The sequence below is a fragment of the Rana temporaria genome, chromosome 4, assembly GCF_905171775.1.
Source record: "Rana temporaria chromosome 4, aRanTem1.1, whole genome shotgun sequence".
Classification (NCBI taxonomy): domain Eukaryota; kingdom Metazoa; phylum Chordata; class Amphibia; order Anura; family Ranidae; genus Rana; species Rana temporaria.
In genome coordinates, this window is record NC_053492.1 from 252,251,486 (window position 1) to 252,273,135 (window position 21,650).

A 21,650-nucleotide genomic window follows, 5' to 3' on the forward strand; every position below is an offset into this window, starting at 1 on the left:
AGGGCTATCTATGCGTAACCTGATTCTATGAATCAGGCGCATAGATACGACAATCGTATCTCAGAGATACGCCGTTGTATCTCTTTTGTGAATCTGGCCCTATTATTTTACTGAAAGGGTGGTTAATTGGAAAAAAAAACTACCAACAGAGGTAGTGAGACAGTCAACAGTAAACGGCTTCAAACATGCTTAGGAGAAACATAAATCTATAGTCAGACAATGAGGTTAATGAAACCCCCCCCCCCCCCCAAAAAAAAAAAAAATGGGCAGACTTGATAAACTACTCAAGCATTATGGGTGGACCTTCATATGGATATGCATACTTCAAAGGTAATTATTAGTGTTTGTTACAGGCCACCAGTGTTAATGAGGAGGTGGAGACTCCTTGCACAGACCAAAAGGGTCGCAAAGACTGGGACAGTGATAATAATGGGGGATTTTTAATTACCATATAGAAGGCAAAATGTGGAAGCACCACACACCAGAGCCAAGCCATTATAAATAAAGGTAAGGATACAGCTTCAGCCTAAGCTCCTCCTGACTACACCCTCTGACATGTTTCATCCTGCCCATTGGGCTTAATCATGGAGATCCATATACCATATGGAAGAATTTTGGCTAGAAAATAATATAAGCAATAGTCAGCATGGATTTACAAAAGACCGAAGTTGTCAAACAACTCTGATCTCCTTTTATGATGAGGTAAGCAAAAACTTAAACAAGAAGTGGATGTAGGATACTTGGATTATGCCAAAGCATTTCACACAGGTCCCCATATGTGGCTAATGTGTAAATTAAAATCTACAGACTTAGAAATTTCAGTTTGTAAATGGATAGAAAACTTGCTAAAAGACCAGAGAGTAGTAACATTTTATCCCTCACTGGAGTGAAATGGATCATACTTTATTGGGGTTTTTTGCCTTCCCCTGGATCAACTGTGGGTATAGAATAGTATATACAGTGGAACCTCGGATTACGAGCATAATCCGTTCCAGGAGAATGCTCGTAATCCAAACTACTCGCATATCAAAGTGAGTTTCCCCATTGAAGTCAATGGAAACGAAAATAATTTGTTCCGCATTGACTTTAATGGCATGCAATACCGCATGCGGCCATAGGTGTGGGGCGCCAGAGAGCCTTGGAAATGTCCGAAAGGCCCGAGGACACTTCGGCTGACCTCGGAAAGACTCCATTCCCGAGGTTTGCCGAGGACAGCCGAGCTGTCCTCGGGCCTTTTCGTTCATTTCCGATCGCTCGGCTCTGGCGCCCCCCCACCACAGACCAAACGCGGTACTGCACACCGCTTTAGCCTGAATTCTGCTCGTTTTGCGAACCGAGTTAGGATTTTTTTTAAATACAGAGCTTGTATTGCGAAACGCTCGTTAACCGCATTACTCGCAATCCGAGGTTCCACTGTATGGTTGTTTTATATATGTGTGTATGTGCGTGTATATATATATTTTTTTTATTTGGTTGAACTAGAGGGACTAGAATTTTTTTTCAACCTGACTAACTATGTACCTTTCTAAGCTAAAATCATAAATTATAATTATTGCCTTTCTATATCCGTGTCATACAAAGATAATGCTCTAAAATTACTGAAGTTTTCATGTATGTTAACTCTTCAATAAAAAATCTGTGTATAAAAAACAGCATTTCATTATGCACATGCTAATTTTCTAGATTAGGTTCAACAAAAATAATTACTCATAATTATTATTGGGAGTATATAGCATTTCAATATAGTACGTTCCATGAATGTAAAACTCACCAGTAGAAATGTTCCTCCACCATTTTGGTGACTGCTCTAGAAATGGCTCTTTCATGAGGACTGAGGTTTTTGTTCAGGTTTATGCCAAGTTTCTCCTCCAAAAAGTCGATAATGAACTCGGTGCCAGATACTCTTGTGTGGTTATATTCTATCCAAGGCATTTTCCCCTGAGGTGACAGCTTCCCATCAAAGTAGTTCTAAAATACGCACAAAGAACAAATTGATTGTAATTTCGGTGAACATTCAGACAATGTAATGTCTAAGGTCTGAAAAGAATTTACAACTGCAACAGGAAATGTGCTGACATGGCTTTTGGCTTATGGGTCTCTTGATAACAGCTATTAGGTTTTATAACTGAATATCACATCTAGCTTGTTTATGTCTATTATGTTTTTACAGTAGAAGCAGCTTACAGATAGGGATGAGCCGAACACCCCCCTGTTCGGTTCGCACCAGAACCTGCGAACACACCAAATGTTCGTGTGAACTTTAGAACCCCGTTAAAGTCTATAGGACTCGAACATTTGAAATCGAAAGTGCTAATTTTAAAGGCTAATATGCAAGTTATTGTCCTAAAAAAAGTTTAGGAACCTGGGTCCTGCACCAGGAAACATGTATCAATGCAAAAAAAAAGTTCTAAAAACTGCCATTTTTTCAGGAGCAGTGAATTTAATAATGCTAAAAGTGAAACAATAAAAGTGAAATATTTCATGAAATTTCGTACCTGGGGGGGTGTAAAGTAAGCATGTGAAATAGCGCATGATTCCCGTACTTAGAACTGTCACTGCACAAAGTGTCATTTCTGAAGGAAAAAAAGTAATTTAAAACCGGACTCGTGGCTATAATGAATTGTCAGAGAATTCATTCATAAAAAAATAAAAAATAAAGCGTGGGGGTCCCCCCAAATTCAATTATCAGGCCCTTCAGGTCTGGTATGGATATTAAGGTGAACCCCGCCGTCAATTTAAACAAAAAAAATGAAGTGGGGTTCCCCCAAATATCCATTCCAGACCCTTCAGGTCTGGTGTGGATTTTAAGGGGAACTCCACCCCAATTTTTTTTAAAAAAATGGTGTGGAGTTCCCCCAAAAATCCACACCAGACCCCTTATCCAAACACGTTAACCAGGCCGGCCGCAGAAAAGAGGGGGGGACAGAGTGCGGCGCCCCCCCTCTCCTGAACCATACCAGGCCACATGCCCTCAACATGAGGAGGATGTCCCCATGTTGATGGGACAACCACCGGCCAGGGTTGTGGGGGTCTGCGGGCGGGGGGCTTATCAGAATCTGGAAGACCCCTTTAACAAAGGGGACCCCCAGATCCTGGCCCCTCCTCCAACATTGTCTGTATCCAGCGACGGGTGATCTCCTCTCCGGTCCAGCGATGAGAAGAACGTCTGGGATCCAGAGCACAGCATCGCCCGCCACCTGTCTCCACCAGAGACAGCCCGGCGAATAAGGCTGCTGAAGCTGTGACATTTCTTATATTGGTGAGGCGGGGCCACCCGTCACGTGACCCCACCCCCTCTGACGCAAGGGGGAAGCCTGGGCTTCCCCAGTGATGTAGCAGAGGGTGCGTCAGAGGGGGACGGGGTCACGTGACGGGTGGCCACGCCTCACCAATATAAGAAATGTCACAGCTTCAGCAGCGTCATTCGCCAGGCTGTCTCCGGTGGAGAGAGGCGGCCAGCGATGCTGCGCTCTGGATCCCAGACGATCTTCTCATCGCTTGACCGGAGAGGAGATCACCCGTCGCTGGATACAGACAACGTCGGAGCGGGGACCGAGTGGATTACAACCGCTGGATTTTCTTTTTTTTTATTATTAATAAAAGACTTTTTTCTACGGTGTGTGTGTTTTTTTACAACTATTTACACTTCCTTCCTCCCCATGTTGAGGGCATGTGGCCTGGTACGGTTCAGGAGAGGGGGGGCCGCACTCTGTCCCCCCCTCTTTTCTGTGGCCGGCCAGGTTAACGTGCTCGGATAAAGGGGTCTGGTGTGGATTTTTGGGGGAACTCTACGCCATTTTTTAAAAAAAATTGGGGTGGAGTTTCCCTTAAAATCCACACCAGACCTGACGGGTCTGGAATGGATACTTGGGGGGAACCCCACGTAATTTTTTTTTTAATTGATAGCGGGGTTCCCCTTAATATCCATACCAGACCTGAAGGGCCTGGTAATTGAATTTGGGGGGACCCCCACGCTTTTTTTTATTTTTTATGAATGAATTCTCTCTGAATTGCCGGGAGCCGACAATTCATTATAGCCGCGAGTCCGGTTTTAAATTACTTTTTTTCTTTCAGAAATGACACTTTGTGCAGTGACAGTTCCAAGTACGGGAAACATGCGCTATTTCATATGCTAAATTTACACCCCCCAGGTACGAAATTTAAAGGAATATTTCACTTTTATTGTTTCACTTTAAGTATTATTAAATTCACTGCTCTCGAAAAAAACGTCCGTTTTTAAAAAAAAAATGTGCATTGATACATGTCCCCTGGGGCAGGACCCAGGTCCCCAAACACTTTTTAGGACAATAACTTGCATATTAGCCTTTAAAATTAGCACTTTAGATTTCTCCCATAGATTTTAACAGGGTGTTCCGCGGCTTTTCGAATTTGCCGCGAACACCCCAAATTGTTCGTTGTTCGCCGAACAGGCAATGTTCGAGTCGAATATGAGTTTGACTCGAACTCGAAGCTCATCCCTACTTACAGATCAGTCTGCAAGAGAAAACATATAGGCCTCATGCACACAGGGAATTTTTCCTGCCGCTTTTAGGAGTGTTAGGCAGTTTTTTTTAACAGCTTAAAACGACTCTTAATTTTTACCTATATGTCGATGCACACATAGGCTTTTAGGAGCTGTAAGTGGCATAGGCGTTTTCAAGCTGTAAAAAAAGCTGTGAAAGGCCCGACGCAGCTAAAACATGTGGTAACGATGTCTGTATACAGCGTTAAGCCGTATCAAGCATTTTTAAGCTGCTTGTCCTATGTCCAATATCCAATGATTAGCACTATATCTATAAGATAAGGAAGCTAAACTATATGGCTATACATTCAGGAGATTATTAGCACAAAATATCCAGTAGATCCATTGAAGGAAAACACAGTCAGCTTTTCTTTAGTCCCTCTTAAAACTCTAAAACTAAAATTAGAATCTGAAGTATAAAACACATTTTTATACACCCTTGCCATACCAACATGAAGGCCCCAATTCAGATTATGCCAATAGGGGTTATTTACTAAAACTAAAGAGTGCAAAATCTGGTGCAGCTCTGCATAGACACTAATCAGGTTCCATGTATTATTGCCAAAGGTTAATTGAACAAGCTGAAGTTAGAAGCTGATTGGCTACCATGCACAGCTCCACCAGATTCTGAGTGCACCAGTTTTAGTAAATCTACCCTAATGTGTTGTGGAATAGCAGCCCTTTCACTTTAAATGGGTTCCCTATGCACTGCAAAGCACAATTTATTGAACATGTGCATCACAACCTGTGTCCACAATGAATATTGTGAAAGGCCCCTGAATAAGGTCCAGTTCACACCACATGCAGTCCAGTGCGTTTTTTTTCTGTATCAAAAACGCATGCAAAGTAGGTTATATGGTTTTCAATGGCATAGTCCACACCAGTTCTTGCAGTTCCAGTGTGTGCCAGTTCCAGAAAAAAAGTAGAATGTGCTGCATTGTTTCAGCACTGGAACACTGTAAAACGAGTTGAAAATGCACCTGAACACACCTAAATGCACTAAAATCGCACTGAAAACACACATGTCCTTATTTAGGGTAAAAAAAATAAAAAACAAAGGACGTGAGAAAAATGCACTGGACTGCATAAAAAAAAACCACACCAAAAACGCATCAAAAACGTGCATGCAGAAAAGCATCTGGAATGCATCCAGACTTTGTTTCTATGGTGTGAACTGGCCTTATTAATATAGAAAATAGACCAGGCAAGTGCTAGCAGAAGATTCTAATTCTAGTGAAGTTGCTTTGTTTACGTTGGCACTCACATAACCAGATGAGAGCGATGGCATGCCTGCACTGTAGTACTTCATAGTTTATTATGAATTGTCTGTACACAAGTCGAGTTAGACACTCTCAATAGACTATCTCAGGAACTCATATAGGGTGTCCCCAACATCCTAAAGAATTCCGTCAGGGAGCAGCTTGTGCCCAATTCATGTACCTGCCAGAGACAGGTATGTAAATCTGTCCATGTCTACACTGAGGAAGGCGTGTCCACACTGGATATTCCTTTCTCAGTGCACTCACTCCTGTCGTCCCCTGCCACTGCACCCATCACCGACAGGCGCCTGGCCAAGGAGCTTTGGGCTAGAGGTGGGTGGAGCCTAATGTGGAACTGAGAGACTAATTCTCTCCAATAGCAGCTTTGGAATCCACCCACTGCTGTGTGCCATCAGTCACAGGCAAGGATCCATCAGACTCTGCCTACTCAACAGGCACAGTAGCCATGATTTAGAGTTGGTGGGTGGGCAGAGCCAGATGGGAACTCTAAATCTAGTTCCCCATCAGGGCTGCCTTGCCTGTGGTTGACAGTGGATGGCAGTGAACATATTCCAAAGATATTGGTATTAATTGTGACTATGGATATTGCCCACTGCCATCAACTCTCAATCAAAGGCAAGGTAGACCTAATGGGGAACTAGTTCCTCCGAATTCCCCATCAGGCTCCATCTGCTGTCAGTTCAGTGTGACTTGACTTATTGGCTGCTGCAACATGAGTGGACTTCGTCCTAGCAACCAATAAAGTAAATATAAAAAACACATTCAAACTATTTATTTCACATTTTTCTATTTTATTATATTATTTAAGTCATGAACACACAATATCCAAACCCCCCAGCTTTGAGTTGGTCTTAAAGCGGATGTGCCATGGGAAAAAAATATTAAAAGCCAGCAGCTACAAATACTGCAGCTGCTGACTTTTAATATTAGGACACTTACCTGTCCTGGAGTCCAGCGCCGATCGCAGCAGAGGTCTCTCTGCTGCTCCCCCCGCCATCCACGCTATGGGAACCAGGAAGTGAAGCGCTGCGGCTTCACTGCCCGGTTCCCTGCTGTGTGCTGGGAGCCGAGTGTTCCCAGCACACAACGGGGGGGGCGACGGGATGTGACGGAATGCCCGTCTTTTGCCCGTGAATGCCGGGCCGGAAGTGGGTGCAAATACCTGTCTTTAGACTGAGAGCTAAGGTTGGAAATCCCGGCCATGTGTATGCTCCATCGCAGTGTTTTCCATAGGAAAACTGCCAGGTTAAAAACCGCCAGGAATCCCAGTGGGAAAAAAGAGAACTGGTTCCAGCAGTTTTCCTGTCGGGAAAACTGCGATGGAGCATACACACGGCCGGTTTTCCCGGACAAAAGCTCTCATGGCAGTTTTCCTGACGGGAAAGCCGCGTGTACGAGGGTTTATTGCCTTATCGAATTCCCCTTGATATATTCTCTTTAATAAACTAAATTAATTGATGACATTAGGCTTATATTGTAATAATTTTAAATCTAACCCCAATTGTATTTTTTAGTTTTGAAAGAATCAGGAAGAGAAGTAACATTTCTATGAATTGAGCAGACTTGCATGCCTGTTCCTTATTAAAGATGCAGCAAAACACCAGAAACCCCCACCCTTTTGTTGGTCTCAAACTCATCAGTGAATTCCAAGTTGCTTTTTTTTGGGGGGGGGGGGGTTTGGTGACAATACAAACTACAAAGTCTTTAGCAGTGGGGCTGTGTCGAAATGAAATACGGGGATGCCTTACTGTCATTACTGACCATGCATACTTTCATTGGGGGTGGGAGGGGCAAGGACAGAGCAAGGGGCAGGGATAATAGCAGTATGCAAAACATGCTACATCAAAAATTGGGTGTGGCTAAATTGTGCAGTGGGAAGGACTTACATCTGAGCCTACTTTTCTTTGGGTCATAAGTGCACAACAAGCAGAGAGTGGTAGAGTGAAGAAAGCCAAAAGTAACCAAAGCACAGCGTTCCTCCCACCTCCCATTAGAATGCCTTACCCCTATAACAAACCACCCCCAGCACAAATCCCCCCTCCCTGATTTGTACTCACCGGACTTTGCTATGGCATTGCTGCCAAATTCCCTCCAACGTGCTGTCCTCAGTCCATCATTTGCTGGTGAGTTCCCTCCCCTAATCCCCAGTGATAGCAAAGGCAGAAATTAATCTATTTCCTTATCTACAGCAATAAAGTCTACACAAGCCGAGAGGGGAGGGGAGGGGCCGGGTAGGAGTTGTGATATCAGCATGTGACATCATCAATAACCCCAGACACAGCCAGCAGCAGACACACCCCTCCCCTCCCTCCTCCTGCTCCAGGCCAATCACAGAAATGTTGCTATGGTAGACTGCCCCCCAGCTGCCCGAGCCAGAGACACCATTATTAACCACTTGCTTACTGGGCACTTAAACCCCCCTCTTGCCCAGACCAATTTTCAGCTTTCAGCGGTCTCACTCTTTGAATGACAATTGTGCGGTCATACAACACTCATACAACACTGTACCCAAATGAAATTTTTATAATTTTTTTCCCACAAATAGAGCTTTCTTTTGGTGGTATTTGATCACCTCTGAAGACCAAATTGTTTTAAAGAAATACAAAACCGTTTTATATTTTGTTATAAAATTTTGCAAACGGGTAATTTTTCTCCATCATTGATGTACACTGATGAGGCTGCACTGATGGGCACCGATAGGCTTCATTGATGGGCACTGATGGGCTGCACTGATGGGCACTGATAAGGCGGCACTGGTGGGCCCAGATAGGTGGCACTGGTGGGCACTGATAAGGGGGCACTGGTGGGCATCGATAAGGCGGCACTGGTGGGCCCTGATAGGCGTCACTGCTGGGCACTGAGAGGTGGCACTGATGGGCACTGAGAATTGACACTAATAGGTGGCATTGATAGGTGGCACTGATAGCTGGCAGTGATGGGCACTGATAGGTGGCAGTGATGGGCACTGATGGGTGGCAATGATGGGCGTTGATAGGTGAGACTGAAAGGAAGCACTTGTAGGTGACACTGATGAGGCACTGACTGGCACCAGTGGTGGGCATTGATATGTGGCAGTGATGGGCACTGATAGGTGGTACTGATTGGAACTGACAGGTGGCACTGGTGGTCACTGGCAGGTGGCACTGGCAGGCGGTACTGGTGTTCACTAATGAGGCTGATGTGCCTCTTCCACTGGGGACCGATATCCTGTACACAAGAGCCGGTGATCTGCTTTTTTTTCTCCTCACGCTGTCAGCGCGAGGAGAAAAAAAGAACGATTACCGGGACCGGCCCCTTGCTTGGATATGTGATCACTCGAGTCTCAGTGACTCGGTGATCACTGCGCATGGCGGGCGCGCCCTGCAGGGGCCATGCGGTGCGCGTGCAAAGGGGAGGACGTCCTCCCGGCAATTGGAGTCTGCGCTGTAGCCGTCATTCGATTATAGCGTGGGCCCCTAGTGGTTAAAGTTAAAAAGATTTCTCTGAGGAACAGCCCCCTAAATTTGGGGACTGTCCAGACTGTTTGTACGCTCCATTGGACAATTGTTGTAGGATTTTCCGCCAACAAATGTTGGATAGCATGCTTTAAAATTTTCCAACAACAAATGTGTGTTGTTGGATTATCTGATCTTGTGTACACAAGTCCTTCGGACAAAACTCCAAAGTACAAACACGCATGCTCAGAAGCAATGCTAACCATAACACAACATTAGCAAAAGTTGCCCAAAGGGTGGCGCTAAAGAGCTAAAAAACCATGTTGTTTTGTGTTTGTTGGCCGATAATTCTTTGCCGTTTGTATGCAATACAAGTTCACAGCCAACGCCCTTGGGACAAACGTCCTACGCTTTGTCTGTGGAAAAGATTGTGTGTACCAGGCTTAATGCTTATGCTGTGCATACTAGCATGGCATTGCAAGAGCTGCCACGGTATACCCCTTCAGTTCCACTGGAGCTGTTTAAAATAAATTGGTAAAAATATCAAATTCACCTGCTAAGCTCGAAAACATCTTGGCGTCTGCATTATTTGTAGAACTGTGTGTAAATATATTATCGGGTAATTGAGGCTTATGGTGTGCTACCTAGCTCTAATGTCGGCTTTGCATTCAAAACCATGTAAAATTATATAAGAATTCCCTAAAAAAATATATATCTTCTTACCCACAGCAATCTTGTGCTCTGTATCACTGTATCATTTATTATTCATGGACACAGATGCATCAGAAAGTCCATTAGCTCCTCTCTTGTTGTTTTCATAGATTTATTGGATATATGGAAATAACACAGTCTGGATGGCAATATCATTTTAGATGTTGGTGTCCAGCTGTTTGGTACATATCATCCTATATGTTCTAATTCCTAGAGATGTCCAGAAAATACACCTATTTTTATCTTTATGGTACCTTTAGCAGAGCTTAAAGAAGATGATTTTCAGAGTAAGTTGAAAATTATAAGCGTATGTGTCTCTAAAAGCAAAAGTAATCCGTATATAAGCCACGTACATAACCCTGTACATAATCCATTTTGCATGCAATTTTAAGGACAATTTGCATTCAAAGATAAACAAACATCCAATAATAGTACTTCTAGGTACAGGTCTATAAACCTATCCCACGAGCTCCTACTGGCTTCAGGTCTGATTCCTGCTTGTTTTCATATCTGCTCAGTATTTACTATAAATATAAATAAATATTGTCATTGCTTATTTATTCATCCATCTCAGGTACTTATAGCCAGATTCACGTAGAGATACGACGGCGTAACAGTAGATACGCTGTCGTAACTCTGAATCTGCGCCGTCGTTTATTTAAGTGTATTCTCAAATTGAGATACACTTAAATGTAGCTAAGATACGACCGCCGGCGCCGTCGTATCTTAGCTGTCTATTTACGCCGGCCGATAGGGGCGTGTACGCTGATTTACGCCTAGAATGCGTAAATCAGCGAGAAAAGCCTATTCACGAACGTACACTTGCCCGTCGCAGTAAAGATACGCCGTTTACGTAAGACATTTTTAAGCGTTAAGATATTCCACCAAAAAGATGGCGCAGCCAATGTTAAGTATGGACGTCGGACCCGCGTCAAATTTTTACGTTGTTTGCGTAAGTCGTCCGTGAATGGGGCTGGGCGTAATTTACGTTCACGTCGAAACCAATGAGTCTTTGCGGCGTAATTTGGAGCATGCGCACTGGGATACGTCCACGGACGGCGCATGCGCCGTTCATTCAAAACGTCAATCACGTCGGGTCACGATTCATTAGCATAAAACACGCCCAACTCTTCACAATTTGAATTAGGCGCGCTTACGCCGGCAAATTTACGCTATGCCGTCGTAACTTAAGATGCAAGTGCTTTGTGAGTACAACACTTGCCTCTCTAACTTACGGCGGCGTAGCGTATAAGAGATACGCTACGCCTGCATAACGTTAGGCACGGCTATCTGAATCCAGCTATTACACTATATTACCAAAAATATTTGTCCCATCAACTTTAAAGTGGATGTAAACCCAAAATGTTTTATTTATTTTTTGATGTCACAATGTACAGTATAAGATTTCCTATCATCTGTGCCCAGTCTTGCCACACAGAGTTAATCCAGCTCTGAGCAATCCTCTTTTATTGTTCAGTGAAATAAAACGGACTTACAGAGAAAAACCTTGGTCCGTTCCGCCCCCTTGCTGTGAGTGACAGGTTATTTACATATCTCATGCACTAGCTTGGAGACAGGCATTGTTTTTTAATTCCCGCCCCCACTCCTTTTCTGAAGTCATGTGGTTACTTTTATGGATTTTGACTGGATGTTAGTGATCATAGCCGAATTTAGTGTAAGGAATACACAGGAAAAATGCATGTTGACAAGGGTGTAGAGGTGGGCAGGGAGTGGGCAGGGAGTCTACTGACATCACGACTCCACCCACAGAGCTCCAGACAACAGACCCACCCATAGAATCTGCAGTTTTTCAGGTCTCATAACAGACAGAGGGGAAACATTTGACAGGTAAGGATACATGCAGGAGGCATGTATATCCTTATAGATCAGCACAATGACAGTAGCTTAGAAAGGATGAGAGTGGGTTTACATCCACTTTAAAGTGGAGGTTCACCCAGAAATGTTAATTTTTAACCTTAGATTCATGCTCATTTTGTCAAGGGGAATCGGGTGTTTTTTTTTTAAATCTAAGCAGTACTTACCGTTTTAGAGAGCGATCTTCTCCGCCGCTTCCAGGTATGGGCTGCGGGACTGGGCGTTCCTATTTGATTGACAGTCTTCCGACAGGCTTCCGACGGTCGCATCTATCGCGTCACGATTTTCCGAAAGTAGCCGGACGTCGGTGCGCAGGCGCCGTATAGACCTGCACCCACGTTCGGCTTCTTTCGGCTACTCGTGACGCAATGTATGCGACCGTCGGAAACCTGTCGGAAGCCTGTCAATCAAATAGGAATGCCCAGTCCCGAAGACCATACCCGGAAGCGGCGGAGAAGATCGCTCTCTAAAACGGTACTGCTTCGTTTTTAAAAAAAACTACCCGATTCACCGTGACAAAATGAGCATCAATCTAATGTTAAAAAAAAATCTTCGGGTGAACTCCCGCTTTAACAGCATCCCAGTCTTAGTCCGTAGGGTTCAATATTGAGTTGACCCACCCTTTGCCGCTACAACAGCTTCAGCTCTTCTGGCAAGGCTGTCCACAAGGTTTAGAAGTGTGTCTATGGGGATGTTTGACCATTGTTCCAGAAGTGAATTTGTGGGGTCAAGCACTGATGTTGGACGAAAAGGCCTGGCTCGCAAACTCCACTTTAATTCATTCATAAAGTTGTTCGATCGAGTTGAGGTCAGGACTCTGTGCAGGCCAGTCAAGTTCCTCCATCCCAAACTTGCTCATCCATGTCTTTATGGATCTTGCATCCCCAAACTGTTCCCACAAAGTTGGGAGCATGAAAGTGTCTAAAATGTAATGGTATGCTGATGCCTTAAGGGTTCCCTTCACTGGAACTAAGGGGTCAAGCCCAACCCCTAAAAAACAACCCCACACCATAATCCCCCTCTAGCAAATGATTTGAACAAGTGCACAAAGCAAGGTCCATAAAGACATGGATGAGCGAGTTTGGGGTGGAGGAACTTGACCAGCCTACACAGAGTCCTGACCTCAATTTGATAAAACACCTTTGGGATGAATTAGAGCGGAGACTGCAAGTCAGACAGAGTTGAAGCTGTTATAGCTGCAAAGGGTGGAACAACTCAATATTGAACCCTACGGATAAGACTGGGATGCCATTAAAAGTAATGTGCGTGTAAAGGCAGGCATCCCAATACACTATTTTAGGCCATTAGCGTTTTTTGAGCTTCAACATCTAGGGTCAGAAAATTGTTTTTGTAGATTTTCTTGAAGCGTTTTTCCAGCAGAACTGCTCCTAAATGCCAGGTGTTCCTAAACTCTACTAATAGTGTTTTTGAGCCCCCCCCCGCCCCCTTTTTTTAAAGGAACTGTAAAAATACTAATACACTAACACTCCTAAAATGCTACTACAAAAAGCTATTACCGGCGTTTTTTCTCCAGCATTTTTCTAGCTTAAAAAAATGCTAGTGTGCATGGAGCCTTACACTAAGTTCTGAGTGCTTTTAATTTTTAGGCCGGGTGCACACTATTCTTCTGTCTGGCAGGGCATTGTGAATGGACATACATACAAACATACAGGTAAAAACAGCTCTTATAAATTGATCTGATCTGTGTATTTATCTGATCTCTCCATTTATTTATTTTTATAGCAGGACTTGTGTAGGGGGACCCAGCAGAATTGAGAGGCCACCAATACATTCTGGCTTTATAATGGCCTAACCAGTAAGGCTAAATGTTTATGGGTAAAATAATGCCCAATGCCTTTTTCTAATGTCTATCTCAACTCTAGGTGAAAAAAATGAACCCAGTACATGAATGTTCTATAGCAGTATATAAATATGGCTCATAAATCAGGTCATAGAATTTCATAATACTAGCAGATGTTTCCTAATTAAAGAAGCCTATATATATATAACATACCAATACCTAGTGATTGTATAATTATGAGATCTGTGCCTCATAAATGTATTTCTTTATACAATTCCAGTCTGTTGCTAAAATGTTCTGCCAAAATGTATTAGAGTAGATCTCAGGACCATGAAGAAAGAGCTGTGTTATAAGATTATGTGGTGGTACATATAATCCCATTCCCATCAAAGTGATTAAATTGTAGTACATATAATACCCATCAATAGAAGTACTGATAGGGATTATATGATTATGTACCACAACATAATCATTTTGAATATGGACAGCATAGATGACTCCATGGTGGAAAAATGGATATTACCGCGCTTATCAAAGGAGGGGAAACAGAGAGGGGAAGAAAGGGGGAGGGGAAATGAAAGTGATGAGAAGTGGAGGTACAGCTGCGGCACTGGAAGGTGTATCAAACCATAAGCAATTGAAAATGGGGAGGGTAGTGCTGCGCTAATCAGTGGTGAATGGATAAGTGAATAAACAGGTGGGGGAGGGGAATGAAAGTAGGTGTAATTGAAATGAGGAGCAATATAGCCCAAATGGCATCAGCATAAAAATAAATATAAATGATCAGTGAACAATAACAGTAATGGTGCAAATCATATAACTACACAGGTTCCTCTTAATGTGATGAAATACACTATAAGTAATGGTGCAAAAAAAATTCCAGGTAACTGTGCTAAGTGACACTCCTATACTGGTGATAAACAGTCCATCAACAGAGTTTGAAAAATATTAGCAAAAAATATAAGTAACATTTCAAAAGTCCAAGAAAGCAAAAGTGCAAGTGTAGGTCCGCAATATGGAGTGAGAGGAAAATGGGTATCCAGTGATCCTTTTAGGGTAAGTAAGGATGTCCCCTTACCTTACTGCTGTAAGGTAACAGCATATAGATCCAACCACATTAGATGGTTCACTCGATGGGCTCTGATCCAACAACGGCAGGTCCTCCTTGGAGTTCTCGTCCCAGATTGGTCAGTTTCTCGCCCCAAAGAAATAAAGCATCGATGGTGTGATACCGTTTTAAAAATTTTAATTCTCAAAGAAAATAGACAGGGGTACTCACATAATCCAAAATACAATTGAGCATGTAAAAAAGAGGGGCAATCTGTCGCCAACGTCACCTCCGATACCTCTCAGTGGACTCATGCGCATTCGTCACTATCATGTGACTTCCTCAGGAAGTATTTTGGATTATGTGAGTACCCCTGTCTATTTTCTTTGAGAATTAAAATTTTTAAAACGGTATCACACCATCGATGCTTTATTTCTTTGGGGCGAGAAACTGACCAATCTGGGACGAGAACTCCAAGGAGGACCTGCCGTTGTTGGATCAGAGCCCATCGAGTGAACCATCTAATGTGGTTGGATCTATATGATGTTACCTTACAGCAGTAAGGTAAGGGGACATCCTTACTTACCCTAAAAGGATCACTGGATACCCATTTTCCTCTCACTCCATATTGCGGACCTACACTTGCACTTTTGCTTTCTTGGACTTTTGAAATGTTACTTATATTTTTTGCTAATATTTTTCAAACTCTGTTGATGGACTGTTTATCACCAGTATAGGAGTGTCACTTAGCACAGTTACCTGGAATTTTTTTTGCACCATTACTTATAGTGTATTTCATCACATTAAGAGGAACCTGTGTAGTTATATGATTTGCACCATTACTGTTATTGTTCACTGATCATTTATATTTATTTTTATGCTGATGCCATTTGGGCTATATTGCTCCTCATTTCAATTACACCTACTTTCATTCCCCTCCCCCACCTGTTTATTCACTTATCCATTCACCACTGATTAGCGCAGCACTACCCTCCCCATTTTCAATAGATGACTCCATAATACTAAGTCTTATTGTAATGAAGAAAAATTAACTTCATTGCAATAACCAAAAAGTTTGCAAGCCAGCACTAAAAAGTGATTTACACCATTAACATATAATAAATGCCCAAATATAGTGCAGTGCTAATGAAAATATTTCTAGGATGTACAAAATATGCGCCTCCCAAAAATGATCAACAAAATACTGTATCAATGTCCTTCAAATGCTCAAACCATAGTCCAAAATGTATAAAATGGCGATACTGGAATCTTCTGTGCACTAATCTATAAACGTGCTCCCTAAAAAGTTGTCTTCTCCATGTACACTGTGCCCACTTGTTTCCAAATCAACTCACCTAAGTACATAGACCTCTTAGATTGCAGGAGGTCTATAATACGCCTGTTGATAAAATGATAAGGCTTCACCAATCCTCCACATCCACAGCATTACCGTCTTGAAAGGGTTATAATCCCCACATCATACTTTAATACAGTGTGACTCAGAAAAAAATATATCATAGTGCTCACTGTTAACTTCAAACAACACTTTGCATACATACAAATCACTCATATGTGATGTAGAAAAATTGTCACCCGAAAAAAAAAAACTGCAAACCCACCAAAATGTCTTGCAAAACAACTTCCCACATGCTCCTTGTAGTGCTCTTCTCCTGACTATTAAACCGCTGTTTCTAAGAGAATGGCACTGCGAGGAGCATGTAGGAAGTTGTTTTGATGGGTTCGTACAGTGATTTTTTTGGGGTCACTATGTCTACATCACTTGAGTGGTTTGTACAACCTATGTATGTTAAGTGTTTTTCGATGTTTACACTAAACACTATGATATTTTTTTCACTTCTCCGAGTCACACTGTAAAAAAAAAAAAAAGATGTGGTTATTATAGCCCTTCCATGCCAGTAATGCTGTTGATGCGGAGGAGTGGTAAAGCTCAATTCTTTTTCTCACCAAGCATGTTATAGACCTCCTGCATCCTAGGAGGTTTATTTCCTAAGGTGAGCAGTCAAGTGGGCACAGTGTGCATGGAGAAGACACTGGGCACAGTATTCATATATATCAATTAAATTTAATGCCAACAAAAAGACAAAATTGCAGCTGCTGAAAAATAGATCAGCATTAGCTACACTCAATATTTCCTTGTGAATTGATTAGATATTGACTCCACTTAGGTTGGGTTCACACATGTGCGGTACAAACTGAAGCTCTGTTTTCACAGCTAATTGATAACGTAGTTGTTCAGCATTTCAGGTAAATTTTTGATCAGTATCAGGTCAGGTTTACATCAGTATCAGGTCAGGATTTTATCCTGTTCACAACTGAATGACATGTGCGATTCAGAAGCGTTCCTATAGAAGTCAATGGGCTTGAATTCACACCTGAGCCGGACTGCACTGCTCTGGAAAACTGACAGGACTGTCTTTCAATACACACTGAATCCACAATCTGGCTCCACCGGACATATGTGAACAGGTACAATAGAAAGCAATATTCTTTCACATGTCATGCAAATCAAATCGGATTCGGTTCAAAACGCATCCAATTTGCATATGTGTGAACCTAGCCTGAAACCAAAAATGTAGTTGGCAATGGAAAAGTTCCATTTGCCACAAAATCCACAATGTGAAATCCCAGCATAATGAATGTGTGTTTGGTCTTTGTCCATGCCTTACTGCTCTTTTTGTTGTGATCTTCAGCATGTTGGCAGTATTACGATTGAGGTCTATAGCCCTGACACAAACTTCTGACATTCAACTAAAATAGAAAGAGATGGCGATTGGCTGATCAACTTAACACTGAACAATCCTGATTAGTATTAGTATTATGGCATGTGAATCCTTAAACCGGGTACACACGGGCAGACTGTCAGGAGACATTTGCTGGTTCAAAAAAAATCGGCCGACATTCTGCCTGTGTGTATGTCGGTCTGTCCGACAGAAGCTGGCTGTTCGGAAAAACAGCAGCCAACCTACCCCCGACCAGCGCTTTCAGCTCAGCCAATGGCACTGATCGGAGTGCACTGGCGGGGGGGGGGGGGGTCCCCCTGTCAGAACACAATAGCTCAGTGGGGGAGATCATGGAACTAACCTTGCAGAATTAGTGCAGTGTCCCGGACCGGACCTGACAGTTTTTTTTTTTCGTGTAATCCGATGGATTGTGAAAAAAAAAAAACTGTAGTGTGTACCTGGCTTAAAGTAGTTGTACACCCTGTACAACCACTTTTACCTACAGGTAGGCCAATATTTAGGCCCCTTTCACACCCACGGATCCCGTGAGGATCCATTCCTTATACATCCGCTTGCTCAGCGGGAATCGCTCCGGTCATCCCCGCTGAGCAGGCAGATGACAGGGTAGTCCCTGCACACTGTTCAGGGACCGCCCTGTCAGATCTCCGCTCTCCTCTATAGGGGGATCGGATGAACACGGACCGTCTGTCTGTGTTCATCCGATCCGATCCACAGACAGATGGAAAAATAGGATTCTCCTCCATCTGCAGAAACGAAGACCAATGAGATCGGAAGTCCGCTGACCTCCGCAATCCCATAGGGATACATATATGTCCGTTTTTTAATCCGAAAACGTATGGATGAAAAACGGACATACGGTCCGCAGGTGTGAAAGGGGTCTAAGGCTTACCTGTAGGTGCTTGAAATATCTCCTAAACCTCCACGGTTTAGGAGATATTTAGAAATAGAGCCATGTGTCGATGTCTACGGCGCATGCACACTTTAGAAACAGTGATCGTGCCCTTTCTAAAGGGGGTCATGCCGTGACTGGCGGCTCCTGCGCGTATGCACGGGAGTGACGTCACGTGACTCTGGCCAGTCACAGAGCCAGAGTTCACGACCCTGGAAGTAAGAGGGGTGAAGATGGACACTCATTGCTAGTGGGGACATCGGTGGCATCGTTGGCCTCGGTTTCAGGTAAGTGATACATAATGGGCTACTATGCAATGTATAATAGCCCAATATGCTTTACCTTTGCAGGGAAATAAAGAGGAAGTAAAACCCATCAGGGTTTACTTCCTCTCTAAGTTCAATGCCCAGTAGTACTCCTTTAAATACATGTGTGTTTATTCTGAGTGCTCCCAAATAATACTAGTGGGAATATTGGCTTTCACACAAATTGGCAGTAGTGCATGTGTGTCATGTGTGTTTTTCAATGAGGGCAGAGTTACCTAGATGTGAGGTCCTTCCTTGACAAGGACTTAAATAGACTCTGGGCCATATTCTCGTAGTTTTCTGGCGGGCGGCGCATAAGCCATTTACACTCCGCCGCCCCAACCTACAGGAGCAAGTGCTGTATTCCCCAAACACTTGCTCCGTAGTTTGGGGCGGCGTAGTGTATTTGGCCCGGCGTATCCCCGCGTAACTCCAAGGGGGCGGCTTGTATTTAAATTAAGCGCGCCCCCGATTCTAACGAACTGCGCATGCGCCAGGCTTAAAATAGCCCAGTGCGCATACTCCAGTTCTCGGCGTAAAACGTCAATGACGCCGACGTGTGAGTCATTGACGTAAAGTCGTATTCAAGAACGACTAAGTAAAACGACGTACCCGAGGAGAAAACACGACGCGGACCCGACGCCATACTTAACATGGCCTACGTGGGACTGGCGTAAGGTTACCCCTCATATAGCAGGGGTAACCTTACGCCTACGCAAACGACGTAAGCGACGGTTACGCGATGCGAATTCGTTCGGGAATCGGCGTATCAGGCTCATTTGCATAAACAGATGAGACCTGAACGTAAACGCCACCTAGCGGCCGGCGGAGTAATTACATTTAAGATCAGACAGTGTAAGTGACTTACACATGTCGGATCTTAAGTGTATCTATGCGAAAATGATTCTAAGAATCACTCGCATAGATACACGGGCCAAAAGAGAGAGATACGATGGAGTATCCTGAGATACTCCATCGTAACTTTACTCAGAATATGGCCCCCTGTCACCAGACTATTAATTCTACAAAACAAATACCATATTACATGTACATTTAAAATATTTTTTTTTACATGTTATTTATCTTTAAAAAGTCTCCCTTGTGTAGTCATTTAAAAGCACTGAGATTGCTGCTCGGTTCACTGCCATCTTGGGTGTGATTTCAGCAGCCCCAGTAGACTCAAAGGTGACACTCAATAGTATATTCGCTCCCCATTACAAATGAGTCACTAAGTGCTAAAATGACTCTACTCAGCTTGTAAACCTTTCAGAATGTCATTAATTTGTGTCTTTTATGTCTGCCTATAGTTCAGCTTTTAAGCCCAAACAGCGGTAACATTTATAAGTTGTACTGGACTCCATCATTATGGCACATATGACCCTGGAGCATATGTGATCTATATGTATATGTATAGCATATAATATAATGTATGTGCACAGAAGATAGAGCCAGCCCAGGCTCACTTGTATATAGGAATGATCAGTAATGATCAGTAATGATCCGCCCCGTGAACCTCCGCTTGCTCAGCGGGGATCACTCCGTTGATCCCCGCTGAGCCAGCGGATGACAGGGCGGTCCCCGCACACTGTGCAGGGACCGCCCTGTCTTTTCTCCGCTCTCCCCTATGGGGGGATCGGATGAACACGGACCATCTGTCCGTGTTCACCCGATCCGATCCGCCAGACGGATGGAAAAGTAGGTTTTTCCTCCGTCACACTTTGGCGGGTCAGAGCGGGTCAGATGTCAGCGGGCATGTCACCGCTGACATCCGCGGCTCCATAGAGAAGAACGGAGTGCCCGTTCAGGTCCGCCTAAAAAATTGTCAGGCGGACCTGAACGGGCCGCCCGTGTGAAAGAGCCCTAAAACAGCATAATAAAAACATGTTTATATCATATCCTCAATTGACCGGGAATAAGAAGTAGCTGACGTTTACATTTACACACGCTAAATTGTAAATCATAATCCCTATTCAAACCTTTATGCAAAGTGTCAAGGAGCACAATCCAGCTTACTTCAGTTTTATTTTAATTTAAACTTAAAGCGGTCCTCCACCCTAAAGTGGAGTCCCGCTGATCGGAACCCTCCCCCCCTCCGGTGTCACATTTGACACCTTTCAGGGGGGAGGGGGGTGCAGACACCTGTCTAAAGACAGGTATTTGCACCCACTTCCGGCTACACGCTACGGGCGAAAGACGGGCATTCCGTCACATCCCGTCTGTCGCCCGTTGTGTGCTGGGAACACTCGGCTCCCAGCACACAGCGTGTGAGCCAATCGGCGGGCGCAGCGCGACTCGCGCATGCGCCGTAGGGAACCGGGCAGTGAAGCCGCAGCGCTTCACTTCCTGGTTCCCTCAGCGTGGATGGCGGGGGGAGCAGCAGAGTGACGAGCGATCGCTCGTGCTCTGCTGCGATCGGCACTGGACTCCAGGACAGGTAAGTGTCCTAATATTAAAAGTCAGTAGCTGCAGTATTTGTAGCTGCTGACTTTTAATATTTTGTTCCCATGGCACATCCGCTTTAAGTGTTACTAAACCCACAACAGTAAAATCAGTGGCCCGGATTCAGATACGAGATACGACGGCGTATCTCCGGATATGCACACTGGGATGTTCCACGGACGGCGCATGCGCCGTTCATAAAATACGTCATATACGCGGGGTCACAGTTAATATACATAAAACACGCCCATATCATCCCCATTTGAATTAGGTGGGCTTACGCCGGACCAAATACGTTACGCCGCCGTAACTAAGGGCGCAAGTTCTTTCTGAATACGGAACTTGCGCCCAAATTTACGGCGGTGTAACGTGTTACGCCGGCACATAGATAGACCATTCTATCTGAATATAGCGTAAAAAGGTTGCTTGATCTTGTATGCAGAATGCCTCCCCACCCTGCACTGTACCCCTGGACAAGTCCAGGTAAGACAGAGCCTTTGGAGTCAGGCTGCACATGCTCAGTTTGGTGGGTATGAAGACTTTGGCTGCAGAGCTTCCAACCCTCTGGGTATGTCTGGAATGTG

General features: G+C 43.9%; 1 protein-coding gene across 1 annotated transcript in view; it reads right to left on the reverse strand.

The window, feature by feature from the left end:
* The window catches only part of FAXC (failed axon connections homolog, metaxin like GST domain containing), a 63,393-nt gene that overhangs the window by 12,450 nt on the left and 29,293 nt on the right, over positions 1–21,650 (reverse strand). The window contains exon 3 of the mRNA XM_040350140.1: positions 1,772–1,968. Coding sequence (XP_040206074.1) covers positions 1,772–1,968 — 197 coding nt within the window. The remainder of the gene's footprint in view (positions 1–1,771; positions 1,969–21,650) is intronic.